Source organism: Lates calcarifer, linkage group LG21 (assembly GCF_001640805.2).
Source record: "Lates calcarifer isolate ASB-BC8 linkage group LG21, TLL_Latcal_v3, whole genome shotgun sequence".
NCBI classification, from domain to species: Eukaryota; Metazoa; Chordata; class Actinopteri; family Centropomidae; genus Lates; species Lates calcarifer.
Genome location: NC_066853.1, coordinates 14,707,399 through 14,723,897, shown reverse-complemented (window position 1 = coordinate 14,723,897; position 16,499 = coordinate 14,707,399). Strand labels below are relative to the sequence as shown.

The 16,499-nt window shown below is 40.7% G+C and overlaps 1 protein-coding gene across 1 annotated transcript in view; it reads left to right on the top strand.

Moving 5' to 3' along the window:
* The window catches only part of plch1 (phospholipase C, eta 1), a 57,946-nt gene that overhangs the window by 12,403 nt on the left and 29,044 nt on the right, over nucleotides 1-16,499 (top strand). Inside the window, 4 exon segments of the mRNA XM_018700427.2 lie at nucleotides 12,618-12,764; nucleotides 15,107-15,350; nucleotides 15,647-15,683; nucleotides 15,685-15,777. Coding sequence (XP_018555943.1) covers nucleotides 12,618-12,764; nucleotides 15,107-15,350; nucleotides 15,647-15,683; nucleotides 15,685-15,777 — 521 coding nt within the window.

Sequence of the window (16,499 nt, the reverse complement as noted above, 5' to 3'; positions counted from 1 at the left end):
CGGGGAGCATGCGTGGCTGCTAATCTCCTCCACATGGAGGAAATGGCTTTTCCATGTAAAATGTGCTTTTCCTCATGTGTCCCTCCTGTACTGATGATGATGAATCTCAGCACGTTCCCTCTCTCTTCTAACCCCCCCCCCCCTTTTGTCTCTGCCTCTCCCTTTCTGTCGCTTCAGGGCAGAGAAACAGCTAACAGACACCAGGGGAGGGAACACGTTCACATCCTTTCAGCTCTTCTCTTTTTTCATACCATTTCTTGTTATTTTCAATCTTGTCTCCTCCTTTTCTCATTAGGGCTGGGTATCAAACCTCAACACTTCACTGGTACAGACTGAAATGTATCTGTTGCATCAGGTAGTTCCTGATTCAATGCGTTGTGCCAATTTTAGACTCTTTCAGTTCGGCAAATTTCTCAAATTAAGCTATTGTTTTGGTATTGGTACTGAAACATTGGTAGCTGAAATAATACAAAGTCCTTTAAGCTCTCCTCTCCTTTTAAATGTTGTATCTTTTCCACTTGCTCCTGAAGTACCATAATTTGGATTTACATGGAATTTCACCAAAGACAAATTACAATATCTGCCTGTGTGTTGACTCAGCTGCCAGTACATTGCATTTTTTCTTGCATTAACCACAAAGTATGAGACTTTAAAACATCAGCTTCTAAAACCTACTGGGATTCTTTAGGCTATTATCCTTACAAAGCTGCAGCTGAGCAGTTTGAAAGTCCATTTAGAGTACTCTGTGTACCTGTATCTAAGTGCGAAACAGAGAGCAAATTGTCCGTAACTACTGGCTTTTATTTCATTTCTATCCATTCACTCAGCAGTTAATGAGCTACCCGTAAGCTCGGTCCACTTAGTTACGTAGCCAGCACTTGTAGGCCTCTCCTGTGTCCTGAAATGAAGCACCGGGCAGGCGGGCAGGCAGTTGTGGCTTCTCTCTAACATTTCTTGTGAAACGGCTGAGATCAGACAGTTTGCATGGCAGTCTGGCTCTGCTGCCAAAGATACTGTATCTCAATCCACTCATAGTCGTCCAGCCTGGCTTTGGGAGGAAGAGAGAAGGAGCTTGAACATCGCAGGAGCAGTCAACATCAATATATAGCTACTGAATGTGCACATAAAACCCACATACACAAATGCTTACACGGATGCACACACACACACACACACACACACACACACACTCACTGGCTTCAGTTCCCTCCTTTGATGTCAGTGCTGAACTCCTCCACTTGGGGAGCCCCCTGTAGCATCTTCGGTGAATGCATTATCATGCTGCAGTTGTCATGTGTTTATTTTTATTCCGGTGCTGCTCTACACTCTGTGCCCCTTGGGAACCTGGGAACCCATTTGTAGCACTGGTGACTTGAGCGCTGCTTAGAACGCTCTTAATTAGGTGAAATGAGTGACTGTGAGAAAAGAGTGTGTGTTTTCCCTTTTTTTTGCTCATCATTTCCCAGTGTTCCCTAACCTTTTATGTCGCTAATAAGACGGTATACCGAAATATCTTTGACTTCTTCCACATAGGTTTTGTCATATTAGTTGGCTTTAAAAAGTATTTAGAGTATATCTGAATTCATCTCGCTTGGTGCCATCATCATTGCCTGTGTCACTAAGGACTTCAGTGTATAAGCAGGAAGTCAGGAATTAGACAGAAAAGCTATAAAAATCAAAACAAGAAACTCTGAAAAACTATTTTTTAAAACTGTCATCACCTGAAAAATGACAGTTCTGGTTGTAAGGTCAAACACATAAAGTCATTTTTCCCCCTTAAACTAAGAGGTCACATCATTGTAAGTGAATGCATCACAGTTCACATTGACCACTGTTTGGCACTGATTGACTCTGTCAATTCAGTTGTATGTTTTTGGTCCAAGTTATGTTACATTCAGTTCAGTACAAAACTAGTCTATATAAGCATTGCGCAAAGGTCAATAGCTTAGCAGCCTGTTATTTATGACAAAGTTATCAGGTGATGGCTGTTGAAGGTTGTTATGAGAATTAATGTACTGTGAATCACAGTTGACCCGAAAACAACGCTCTCAGTCACCAGCGAGGAACTCCACCGCTAAAGGCTACTGATTCACTGAACGTTTCACTTTTTTTTTTTTGACATCTGACATTTCCTGAACACCTCTAGTAAAATGACCTATTTTTACATTTTCCTTACAAATGACTTTGTGTGGAAAATATTGACTAATGTCAGTCAGAGGAAGGCAGTAGTGTGAGGTTGTAGCACAGCAAAACATCTTGAGGAGGAGGTCGGGTGATAGGATGGACAAATCGTCTGTTTTTGAAGCCGTACAAGCAGCTTACATCCTGTTTGGTACCAACTGATAAGGTTGGTTTCTGTTAAGGTTTGGTTGTTCTCTTTCCAAGAACAACCAAACCTTAATGAGAGAGGTGGCATATGATTTTTTTTTTTTTTTTTTGAAACTGTAATTTGAAACACAGATAACAAATGCTGTGCTGCAATGGGGTGCATGATCTGAAAATTTTATTCCAGTAAGCAATGTTACCATTTTTAAATAGACATTTATGGCAGAAACAAATAAAGGATCAATGTAGTGTGTAAGAGTTTGACATTTTGGGAAATACACTTATTTGCTTTCTTGCCGGTAGATGAGACCATCAATACTTTTGTCTTGTCTGTATGGTAAATATGAAACTACTGTATACAACCAGCGGGTGGTTAGCTTAGCTTAGCAAAAAGACTGGAAACAGAGGGAAACAGCCAGCCTGGCTCTGTCCCAAAGTAAATCCATCTACCAACACGTCCAAAGCTTTGCTAGTAAAACAATGGATTTGACAAGGGTTTTTGATAAAGATAGGAGATATTTTGGATGTGTGAGCTCCCTGTGCTGTTTTTTAAACAGTACATTAGCAGATGAGACGTTGCAGTGTGGTTGTGCGCTCCTGTGTGTGTACAGTCTGCATGTTATCTCTGCCTCCATGTGGGTTTCCTCTGTGTTTGCATCCAGTGACACACATCAGGTGGATTAGAGACTCCAGCTTTCCCACAGGTATGCATGTGAGCATCTGTCTATCTGTGTTAGTCCTGACTGACAACTGACTCAGGCGGTTTACCTGCTCCCCACCTAATGCATGTTGGGAAAGGCTCCAGGCCTCAGTTAAGACAGGAATGAATCAAGTGTCAATTTATTATGTGTTCATTGTGCATGACTGTTGAGCTGGAGTAAATGTGACCACCCAGCTGGACATTTTGTTGGTCTCACACTGATGGAGCAGGTGATGAAGATTTTATTTTGCCAAGGCTGGAGCTCAGCACTGTCACAAATGTGCTGGCAGCATTTGTCCCACCATGGTTTGGCCTGATTTCCCCACACATTTATCCTGAAGTCATCATCGGTCACAGAGCTGTGCGCCTGACTAATTTAATTTCATAAGCTGTTGAGTGTCCTGAGAGGAACACTGGATGCCACAACCCCATATTCAGGACTATATGCAAGAAGAAGATATAAAGGGATTACATGAGGTGAAGTTTGGGGTTCATCAATCGTTAATTTACACTGGTGCAGTGATATCAATTTAATCTCTAAACAAGACTGCAGTTTGATATTTTTCCAACATATTACCAGATTATTCATAGAATTGAAATAAAATCATCTATAGAATGTGATGGGGTTTAATAAAATACAGTTACCTACGATGCAGAGACAGTGGACACATGTTAATACTGTTTCTCTCTGAGAGGTTGTACAATGAGCATCCCAAGAATATTTCTAGTGCCGAAATATATTTACCATGTTCAGATTCAGGATAAAACGAGGATATGTGATTCAAGCTCCCACATTATTGTAAGGAACTGCTGCTGTGTTTTTTGTTAGTGACTCTCCATCTCCATAAATAGCATCAGTCCACACCACTTGACATTACTCCTGAACATTTCCCAAAGCTTACTACAGGTTTTTGCTGTACCCTCCACCTCATTTCACAACAGAATGAAAGAGACTTGCATCCCTCTGAGATTTGTTTCCATAAAAGTGAAATTCAATTCTTTCTTATTTGTTCCTTTTTTTAACACAAGGAACTAACAAATTTACATAATCCATGTTTGGCAAAAAAGGGCTCCAATTCTGATTGTTTTCAGGGGTTTAGACAGCGTAACCTGTGAAAAAGATTTTCATAAGCTGACACATTTGTGAATGCAACCTGAAAAGAAAGGAATTCGTTTTGGGAAGTACATTACTATGCAACAATAATGTAAGATAATGGCTCAGAGTGGCAGATTATCTATCTCAAGCAAGCTTAAGGTGTTTGGTAAATTCACTTTCATGTCATCATGCCAAAATAAATGGGCTTCCTATAAGGTGGAATATCAATCTTAAAACTGGGTGGTCTGCTTTAGAGTAGGTATGCAAAATTTAGCAAGTAGTTCCAAGTCTCTCTGAACTATATCATCTTACTGTTTAGCCACCAATGTACAGATAAAAGGAGATTTAAACTGATAGAAATGTTGATACATTCATGAAAATCTGTCACTTATCATTGTGCACTTAAAGCTTTTTCCTCTCAGACTATCCCACATAATAGGTGGAAATTGTTGGGGCGTACACAGCCTGAAAGGAGAACCTGACAACACTAATCAGGACTGAAAAAAGTAACCTAATCCAGCTGCTTTTTTGGATTAAAAAGAAATAGAAATAGTAAATGACACAAAATGAATTTAAGGAGGGTTAGTGCATTAACATACAATAAGCACGGAAACAATAACCATTTTATCATAATTTGTTATTTGCCACACTTATTTAAATGCAGGAAGTGGTTACACGAGTGCCAAATGATCAATGCCTTCAAGGAGAGACTGACTGAAAGTGTACGCCTTTCATCTTGCTCCTCTTCACATCGGATCACGTCAGGCTTTTTGCTCTTTCTTTGAGTGTGGCTCCTCTGAACAGCTAGAAACACCTTTGACTTGAGATGCGAACTAGTTTGTTTCGAGCATACCCCGGCCTTAAATTTTCCAGTGTCCAAAGTTTGAGAGAACCCACTTGGGTTGCCACTGCACGACTCATCTGAACAAGGATGGAAAGGAAGAAATACATTGCTCCAAAACTGTCTGATTTATATCACAAGAAATATATATTATAAATAGACACACCCAAGCCTCCCTAGATCATCCATCCATCCATCCACGCACACAATGGGTTTTCCTTTTCCATCAAAGTAAAATTATCTTTTTGGGGGGGCGGTGTTGTGTTGCACCTAAAAAAAAGGGTCTTCCTGATTTCACCCAATCAGGAAGTCCAAGCCCATTAAAACCTCAGTACACACAACTGAACGTGGGTGAAGAATAATTCACCCTGTGTGAGACAGCAGAGCATTTAGTACAAGATGGACAGATGTGCTGTTGGTGACTCCCTGTAGCACACACACACACACCCAGACTCACACACACACATCCCACATGTCAACCCATTAGATCTTACTTTTGGTAGTGCATTATCACAAATGTTATGTCATCGTTCTTATCCCGTATCACACTGGTTGACCGTAGTGAACCCAGCTGATATGCTGCACTTAACTGCCCTGCTCTTTATAATCACTCTGTGAACTACACAACAAACAATCCCTAGAGGTGTCGAATTTTGAATATAAATACGTCAGGGCAGCATGTTGGCAGCCATACCGACTGACACAGCTGCACATGTTCTGAGAGACCTGCGAACATCAGAGAGAGGTGGATGGCAAGAGCAGGAGGTGGGAGTGGAGAACAGATGATCAGGAGAAAGGTGTGTTTTCAGAGGGAAAAGACTGTCAGATGAAGGTGCCGCCACAGATCAGAGAACAGTGCAGAGGAGGATTTGGGGGTGCTTGCTCGCTTGTTGTTTGGTGCAGGAAGCTTACAGCCCGAAGCCAGTCTGGAGTGTCCGTCAAGTCTGATGTTAGGAAGTATTTTTTGTCAACAGGTGGAGCTGAATGTGTTGCGCACTGGGACTGAGCTGAGGTGGACTCAGGCACACAGGCACCTTATCTTCTGGAGAGAAAATGGAGGAAATTTGCTCCTCATTTTTTGGGCCAGGTGCTTTATCTGCTCATAAAGTACGATCCACCTTTATTTGTGGCTCTGCTGAAAAGTCTGCCGTGTTAACTGTAGCGACTCTGCTGGCGCGGAACGTCTACCACATTGGTGGCACTGTGGCTGTGCCACATAAATGCAGGCTTACACAAATTGGTAAGTTAATGTCTGTGTGTGTGTATGTGTGTGAGTCTAGACACTATAACTCAAAGTGCCTTACAGAGAGAAACCCATTAAAACTAACAGATATAAGTGAGTCTTTTACCCCACTGCATTTTCCATCCTAAAATTGGCATATTTTGTGTATGAACATCTTATCCTCATATTTTTTGTTACTGTGCAGGTTGTTTTCCAATGATAAAATATGTGTTTGTGGATAAACATATTACATATTGAACATATTGCTTGCTGGTGGTATTTATAGCACAGGAAAAGAGCAGGGGCTCATGTTTATGTATCAGAATATCCCCAGGCTGATCAAATTGCTCACTTTCTGCTACCACAACTTTGAACCTGCAGAAAGCTTGTCTTAATGAGTCGTTGCTCATTACACGCAAGAGAAGATTTGTCTTGTTTGTGTGCTGATTTCCCTGCATTTTTCCAGCTGTCATAGCAGTAATTATGTGCAAATGTCATGCATTTTGTCCTGTGGACAGCCACTGAACCAAAACTGAATCGCATCTTGATTAAACTTCAACACACAAAAACAAACCTTCAGGTCGTGAGGGCTTTAGCGGACGAAACAGAGCATTAAGTGAAAAATGACTATGCCATGCCTCCTTTCGGTTTTATTTTGGTTTGATTGCTGCGCTCGTTGTGTTTCATCAACAGTCAAACTGGCTGGGATGGTTCGGATGGTGGTGCCTTATGTCACATGAATAGTGCATGAGGGATCAGGCAGATGCTGCTGAATATGAATTTATGTAGTTATGAATAGATTAAGATAGGTCTTTATACTGTGTAACATTCCACTTATCACTCTCTGACCTAATCTCAACAGAGATCTCATGCAGAGCCGTTCAGTAACTGAAATATTAGTCCTGACTGATTATATACCCACAGAAATTAGGCTACAGGGATGGCTGAGAAGAATGTCATGTTACATTTAGATTTTAAATGACGTTTGAGATTGAAAATGAGGAATGAAAACTAACGATGGTAATGTGATTCCAGGTGCCCTGTGTTTGCCGCCTCGACCTGATCTTTATTGTATGGATCTGAGTGAGGACAGGCTTTGTTCATCAGGTTATCACACAGGCGTTTCTATCACCTACCCCATTAAAATATGTTTGAATTGCCTGAGCCTCTGTGGCAAGACAAAGCTTTGATCTGGTCTCTCTGCTCTGCGCCGACAGAGATGATGAGTTTTTACACGTGCACACATGCATGCACGTAAACACGAACGCGCGCTAGCAAATGCGTGCACAAAGACTCCATCCCACTCTAAAGAAATGGGACCCAAAAAATAGGAGTCAGACACAGAAAAAAATACTTTACGTGTTTTTTTTTTTAAATTCTCATAGCTAGCTGAAAATCATATTTTTTTGCACTTGGGTGGACTTGTAAGTCATGTATGACTGCTTTTGTAAGGAGAAATCAGGGGTTGCACAGGTGCTCTAGCCACAGACAGCAAAGCATGAAGACTGGCACCTGGATAACTTATAAATGTCAGGTGGGAGGAATAAAAAAATTGAAACTGTAAATTTAAATCCTCATGCTCAGATGGTCTGAGCATGAAACGCCTGAGGAGGAAATAGGACAAGAGATGGGAGTTATGATGTGAGGGGCACTGATCGTTCGCTTCAACCATCACTGCTCTTTCGAGAGCCACTTATATGAGTTTTCATCTTTGATTACGAGGTAGCACCGCTCTCCCCAGCTGATATTAACCCCGCTGCCTCTTATCCAGGGGTCTCCTGCTTTGCAGTCTTCAGCTTAACAAGGTTTGAGGTTTGACTCTTAATGGTCCTTATCGCGCTGATGGAGAGTTAAGTGTCAGGAGAGTGCCTACAGAAATGTCAAGGAGTAACAGGGACAGATGGAGGAAATGGTAGGACAAGTCACAATGTGTATACGGTGCTCTTAAGTCGTGTTTCGATATGAAGAAACAGGTAAACAGACAAAGAACAGATACCTGTCAGTTCTCTATTTCAGGGGAGCTGCCTCGTGTTGGCTGGTTGAGATGGTTGGGGGAAAAAAAAAAAACAGATTTCTGTATTGCCTTTTAGCCTTTTCCTGTGAAATATATCTGATCGCCTTTTGGAAAAACACTCTTAAATATTTGTACTCCAAGGGAATTGTGGGAGAATGGCCATGCACTCAAATAGCGTTTATTCACTTTAGGCCGGATTTATGATGTTACGTATCTTAGCTCTGGGGATGTGTTTGTCTGGAAGCTTGTCTAGTTGGAGTCATGGATTTTGTAGCCTGAAACAGTGTGAGATTGAATACCCAGAAGAACACAGTGGATATGATCAATACTACAGTAAACCCACATTTGACAGTGAACTCCATTGAATTGCGTCATTAATGAAGCTGTGAATTTCAGAAGTGGCTATGGGAGATAAATAATGCAACATGGCCTATTTTCTTGTTTCTGATTAATTCTTTTCCCCGAGTCCCTGTGTCTTCAGTGTCCCATTATATTCTACTGTGAAGAGCTCTCACAACTTTATAAAGTACTCGCTCATACATTGTGAACAGATATGACTTTGTATTACTCCTACTATGTGCTCTGCAATCAAATAACTTCATATAACTCAACATAGAATATATTATATATATGTATGCTATAATATTTATCTGTGTTATAGATGACTTCTATTGGGTTTAATGAAGCCTTGAGTCTTAGATCCCATCTACTCTGTTCTGTGATGTATCAGATACTACACTGGTGAGAAACTGTAGAGTGCCACACAAGAAATTAGGTGGGTTTTACTTGTTGTTTATTTGTGATGTACAGAAACTATGAAAGAAAATTTGCCTCTTTTTCTGTCGTGTTATTGCATGGAGTTTTATAGCTGCACCAATCAGTAGTTTGATATTGACAGTGCTTCAAAATAGGCAGCTGGCCCCCAGCTTGACCCCTGGCTGGGTGGACCCTGTGACGCATGTCCTTTCCTTGCTCTTTCCCCTCAGTTCCTGTCTCTCTCCACTGTCACTGTCCAGTAACGGCTGAAAATGCAACTTAAATGTTTGGGTTCAACTGCTCACCTAAATGCCAGCCACACAAGGCAGCTGTTTTAAGGTATACAGTGGCATCATTAGACACATGACTCCAAATGAATGCTAATGTCATACCATGTCTGCTGGATGCCTAAATAGAAGAAAATGCATGATTCATTTGTTGTTACAACTGCATTGTTTTATTTGTGCACAGTGGCTCTATGTAGCTCTTGTCATGTCAGATGTTCATATCTGTAATCCTTTGTATGTTACATAAATCCAAGCATTGAAGCTGTGGTATGCTATAAAAAGTGACCTTTGCAGTCCATTAAATCTGGATAAAGCCTAATCTTTATCACTCACTGCTCAGAGTATACATATTCCTATCCCTGAATTGCATGAAATTGCAGTTACATGGAACCTAGTTCTTTGTATTTGGCGCAACCACTTGAAAGACTTTTGCTTTACCTCGACTGTGAGCCTTTGTGTCTCACGACACCCGGGTGGAGACTTGTTTTGGTAAACCAATAGTGAGGTCTGTTAGAGGGTATACCCCATAGGAATGAGAACCAGGTTCACTGCTTTATTTATGTAGCTGCTAGTTTCTCTCCCCCACACACTCCACTGTGTTATCGACACAGCAGGTTGAGTGACCATTAGTGCATTCATGATCTTGCAGTCATGCACCTTGGGAAATTATACACAGGGCTTGGATTCATACGCTTATTATGCATGTGTGTGTGTGTGTGTGTGTGTGTGTTTGTAATACGATCCCTGCAGTGAGCGTCTACAATTTGAGAAATATCGAGAACAAAATTTGTGTCATTGCTGAGCCTATCCTCAGGACAGAGAGCCTGTTAACAAGTACTCTGCTCAGCATGTGCTCTGTTAAGTGTGCTTAAATATCTGTTTTGAATGCATGAGAGATTTGACTTTAGTTGTCTTTGATAATAATCACCCATGTCATCTCAGAGTATGCATTTTTATATTTTATGTGCAAATGTGTGTGTGAGGGAGAGTGAGTGTGTCAGTGCTTCTGTGTGTCCTGGAAAGGACAGAAAGATTACAAATGTTCTACAGCTTTAGAACATTTTGTATTTACTTATTTTTCCAGGGGGCTAATAGACTGTTACAGTTTGTAGATTTAAACCCTGAAGACTTTGACTCATTAGGTTCTCTTGCCAGATTTTCCATGCTTGTTTTCTAACATGGTTTTTAGGACTCTTACTAGAGGAAGAGACTGGGAGGTTTCAAACTTCCATTTCATGGTAATTGAGGCCACTGTGCTCCCAGGAACACTCAAAGTTTAAGAAGTGCTTTTATACCTTTGCCTTGTTCTATGCCTCACCACAGTTTTATCGTGGAGGTATACAGAGAGTTCCTTGGATTTCATGGCTCGATTTTGTTTTTTTTTAAACTATGTCCAATCCAATCAGTTTTCCACAGATGGACTCTGACTGTATACAGATTATAAAGAAGATCATTTCTGGTGGTCATGTCTACATGGGAAAAATAGGAACTGGGAACAAACAAGCAGTGTATGGAGCATTTTCAACTTTCAGTACAGATGATTATTATTATTCAGCACCAAGGATTAAAGAAAGTCTCTTAGAGATTGTGTTGTACAAGGAGAGTCTGTCCTTTGGCCTGGAGGTCTTGGCTCCAAACCCCTGCGTTGACAAGTGTTCAACCAGCTGAAGTGCCCTAAAAGGAGCCCCTCAACTCTTCGCAGCTCCAGAGAGGAGGCTGTAAAGCTGACATCTGGCTGGCATTTTTTTGTTACTTTAGTATGCAATATACTGACTCTTGTTGAGCATCTTCTCCTTTGTGACTGGCAAAAATTTTAGGAGGGAAATGATGGGTAACAATGGATTTTACCAGGCTTAACCTCATCTATATAAAATTAATGATGTGAAATCACGCCCCTAATATTTTGTCCTCTGTTAGCAGGCAGTTTATTTTTCAACCATGTGTGTTTCTGTTCTCTCAACAATTAAACACAACTGATTTTTAAGAGAGGGAGAAGAGGAGTGTAAAAAATATGGCCTCAGAGAGTAAAACATTGTTCGTTGTGTGTTCTGACAGCTAAAGACTTCACAGAAGTAACTCTATATAGCTTCAAATACAATAAATATGTCTTCATGTGATCTGTTATCATTTGTTTTTTAAGTTCTTTATTTACTGTAAAGACAAATTGTGGACTATATGTGCATACTGCTGCATGTAAACATAGACATAATGCATGCATACATGAAAGCACATGTTACATGCACACACATGACAGCAAACACACACACATACACACACACACACACACACACACACACACAACAGAGGCATGCATGCACACACTCCACTAATGAGGATGGAAATCTCGCTCTCTCTCTCTCTGCTGTCATCCCCCGTCTGTATCCCTGCCACCAGCTGTCACTAAAAGTAAAAAGTTTGAAGTTTCTGTCTTTTATCCTTTTCCGATGCTGGACAGTGCCAGGCAGTCAAGCAATCAAACACAAAGCCACTTCTCACCAACATTTCAGTCCCTCTGTTCCTCTCTTCAGACACACTCTACCCATTCTCCTGTTCATTTTAAGTGTCTTTAATTGAACCTTTACATACAGATGGCTGCCAGAGATCCACTTTTCCCTTCTGAGTATATGACACATTTACAGTACGGATTGTATACTGCATCGCAACAATGCATTGCAGGGACAGACAGTAAACTGTCAACAGCTTGCGCTCAGCATGACAATGTTAAGCATGATAATGTGGGAGATATATAAATGCCACAGTATTTAAAACAAGCATAATGCAGTCAGTTATCTGTTTGTTTGCAACATTTCATTCCAAAATCAGCATGCCAATGATTCACAAGCCTCTACTGGACAGATATAATCAGAACTAGTTTCTACCGAATAGATACTCCTAATAAAAACTATTCACACTCAATCCAAAGTTGCAGGGACAGTAGTTCTAGAAAAATGTTGCAAAACCCCCAAAATGAAATTGCTTTGGGACAGAAGAAGTCCTGTCATAGTTTCCACCTGTCTCAGCATGATGCAGAGATTTTCCTTCCTCAGTGCCTACAGGCCCCTCTATGAAACTTAGAACAGAGAGACACACATCTATGTCTCTCTCTATGGGATCTCTCTCTTCCTTCTCTGAGTTGCTTTCAGTGGCAGGTCAGTGCATAACAGAAAAGCAGCCCTGTGTGTTCACACAGAGGCATCTCTGTTGCAGTTTGGACTCTGACCCACATCAGCTGCTGCCTGCTCGGCTAATTGTGTGACTCTGTGACACTTTGCCTTACCTCTTCCTGATAAAGGACAAATAAAGACGGACACCTGTTCCCTTTCTGTCTTAATATAGAGCTCCACTGACCCCACTGTTTTTGTGTGTTTATCTGCAGTGGAGCGATGCATGAGTGTAATGCAGTCCGGGACACAGATGGTAAAGCTGAAGGCAGGTTCCAAAGGGCTGGTGAGACTCTTCTACCTGGATGAGCATCGCTCCTGCATCCGCTGGAAGCCCTCACGCAAGAGTGAGAAGGCAAAGAGTGAGTATGCGTGACTCCTATTTCTTGCCATAGCGAAAAAACAAAAAAGAAACGTCAATGTTTTATGTTAAGTCTTCCTTAATGATGTAACTGCAAAGATGCTTTTGTATTTTCTTTTAAAAATTTACAAGCTGTGACTTCCAACCCTGACTGCTGTCTACCTATCAAAGAGGCTCTGTTTTTGTCTGTGGTGAGCACAGACTGGGACATGGATACACCAGGCTTAACTGTAGTAGGCTAATACCATAGAGGCTACCTCAGTGCAAGTGTTTTATTAAGTTGCAAAAATCCTCCAGCATTTTTAAAACCCTTTTGCACGTCCCACACACCACAGCAGGATTGGTTGTGATGCTGCGGGTACTGAAAACAGGCAGGATTTGAACCAGATACTGCATCACACTGCACAGGGAGTTTCTCATTTTTCAGTCAAATTCACTGAACCTCATTGGTTCTCACAAGAGATCCTTTAACATCCTGAATTATTTGGTCAGAGACACTTGTGCTCCATTTCTTAGAGTCCTTAAGTCATTCATCTGGGTGTGAATTTGGTGGTGTGTTGGGGTTGTTCATGATTGTAAGGTGCCTGAAGCACAGTGTCTGGTTCAATTCTGCCCACTGCTGGTACCTTGAGCATCAAAACCAATCCCAATGCAGGGACCTCTAAAGAGACAGAGGCAGTGGAAAACCATGAGTGGCTAACATTTTGCTGCAACATGGATGGGGAGATGTTTTAAGGTATACATATAGTATAATATGACAAATTTTACTAAATATAATGCACACAACACCAGCACCCAGACAGGCAATGGCCCGTCACTGACATGATTAAGAGAAACACACAACACCTGCTTTTTGAATGTGTGCTTTGACTGCGTGTATGTGAGAGAGAGAGAGAGTGTGTGTGTGTGAGCAGGATTAAAATAAGGCTGCCATATTGTTACTTTCAATCATAGTAGAAATTCAGAGATGAGATTATGTAAGGGAATGAGAGAACTGAGCGTAACAGGAAAATGGATGTGGATAATGTTGGAATGGATTATGAGAAAATACACTTTCTGGGTGGGTAAGAAGGCAATTAATTGAATAAAATCCACAAATCAAAAATGGTTTAATCAGTCATTTGAACATAATGGTGTTTCTCAACACATAAAGGTTAATTGTTCAGATGACAACAGATCAGTGCACTGATGAGAGTCATTACTGAATTGTTTTACTTGGTTAAGACAGCAGGTTAAAGAATCAGACATGAGAGAGATAGTGTGAGGAGAGAGGGAGACAGATAAGAGGCAGATAAAGTGTATGTGTAACTATGTAGAAGTTTACTGCAGGCTGTTTCTCTCTCAGAATCAAAGACAGGCTAAGTTCACACTCCAATCTCATTAAACCACGATACACTCCATGAAGCACAGGAATAACCTCCTGTGAGTATTTTTTCCAACTCCTTTCTCTCCCTATACCTCAACCCAAGACATCTGCTTATATAAAATAAAGACCTGAAACCAATTCTCTCTTATTCCTAAAGTCTTTTTCTAAGATAACATGATTGACTGAATGAATGTAACTTACAGTGAAAATGTACATTTTATCATCCTCAACTTCTAAAAGCATAATATATTGGTCATTATCAAGCGCTTGGTTACAATATCAAAGGATAAAGATTCCTTTATTCTTTATAGTCCCTCAGTAAATTCCATAAAAAGAACAAAACCAACCCACGACTCTGTGTTTCTCACTACTCTTCAACTTCCACAGCCTGTCTGTGGGTCTCACCTCCAAACATATTTAAAAAGTCCTCAAGATCAAATTGCAAATATGTAGTTTTATTTTTTAAAAAGGGCCTGTAATTCCCAAAAGCAGCTGGACACTGTAGTTTTTTTTTTTAAACCGGAGTAAATAGTGTATTTGTTGGGGACTATTTTCAGCTGTGGATTAATACACATTTGAGGCTCTACTAAGTATTTAATAATGTGTGTGGGATTGATTCAATAAACTACAGTGCTCATGGTAATAAAGGAACATGTAAGCCAGTGCAACAGTGCGACTCATTGATTTTAATAGCAATTATAATGGAGGTCTATGGCACAGAAGGGTAGGCTCGATCAAGCTCTAGCTACACAAGTAATACTTGTCAGGATAATTGTTGGCTTCTGGTCTCCTTATTGGATTTCTTACCAATACGAAAACAATTGAATTTCACCACTCATTCTTTAGGGTGTAATTCAATGTTAAGTTAAACAGAAATAATTAATGGGCCCCTCAAGTGTATTTTATTTTTGGGTCTTTTAACAAATGATCAAGCTGGTCTTTTCTGACTCTTTCCATCCACTTCCTCTCTCCATCAGTCACCATTGATTCGCTGTACAAAGTGACAGAGGGCAGTCAATCGGACATCTTCCATCGGCATGCAGATGGCACCTTCGATCCGGCGTGCTGCTTCACTGTGTACCATGGAAACCACATGGAGTCCCTTGACCTGGTGACATCCAATGCAGAAGAAGCCAGAACCTGGATAACCGGCCTCCGCTACCTGATGGCTGGGATCAGCGACGAGGACTCGCTGGCCAAACGGCAGCGCACACACAACCAATATCCTTTGAGGAAAGTGCTACTTTCAAATCACCGTGCCTTGGAGGAGGCAAATCAATTGTGTAGTTATTATTTGTTGAGAGGTTTTCTCTTAGCTTAGAGGGAAAACATTAACATTAAAAGAAAATCTTTCTCCAGAATGCGAATTTCACGGTTTTTCTTTCTGCGAAACACTGCTCTCAGAACAAATATGCTGTACTATTAGAGCTGGCAAACAACTGTATCCGCACATGACAGGTCTCCACATACACACACACGATACATACATAATTTTCCTTAATGTGTGTCTCTCTGACGTGGATGAAGCAGACGTTTGAGGAGGCCGATAAGAATCGGAGACGGTCTCCTGAACATCGAAGAGATCTACCAACTTCTCCACAAACTGAATGTCAATCTGCCCCGCAGGAAGGTCAAGCAAATGTTTCAGGTCAGAGTCTGAAGCCATTTCATTTCATTTACTGCTAAATCCAGTACTTAATATGCAACAGTCCCCACAGTCTTAAGATAAGGTAATAGTGTGGGAGGCTACTTGAAAAGATAAATCTTAACAGAACAAAGACCATAGAGAGTCAAACGGACATTCCCAGTTTTACATCTCACAAATTCAATAAATTGCTCTTACAATCATTCTGAAGGCCTCACCATGTGGGTGAATAGAAAATAATTACCTAAAGATTTATATATCAAGCTCTTAAATAAAAAGGAGGTTTGCATCCATTTGAACTCATAAAAGTCCTTATGTATAAATATTTAAGATCACTGATGTCACATTACTGTTGCATTTTTAATTTTTATGTGCATTTGTGTAATTCAAAGAAATGTGTGAGAAATATTTCATACACTCATAAGCGACAGAAACACTTTGAGAGGAAAAGGATGAAGTCGTTTAAGGAGAGGGCTGCTTCAATTTTTCAAACAGAAGTCACACTGAGTAATGTCAAAAATCCACATTTGGCTTTTCTAAGATGAGTTGTAGTGAAGTGTTGAGAGTTTGAACAACCAATTTCATTGGACAGTTAATTATGTTCATATACTGAGAGTGTTGATGTTTTTGTTTGTGTTTTAATTGGTGTATTATTTTGGACTAGGGTGAGATGGCCAGTTTTAGGGGTGTTGAGACATCTTTTGGATACCTGACCACCTTCAGTA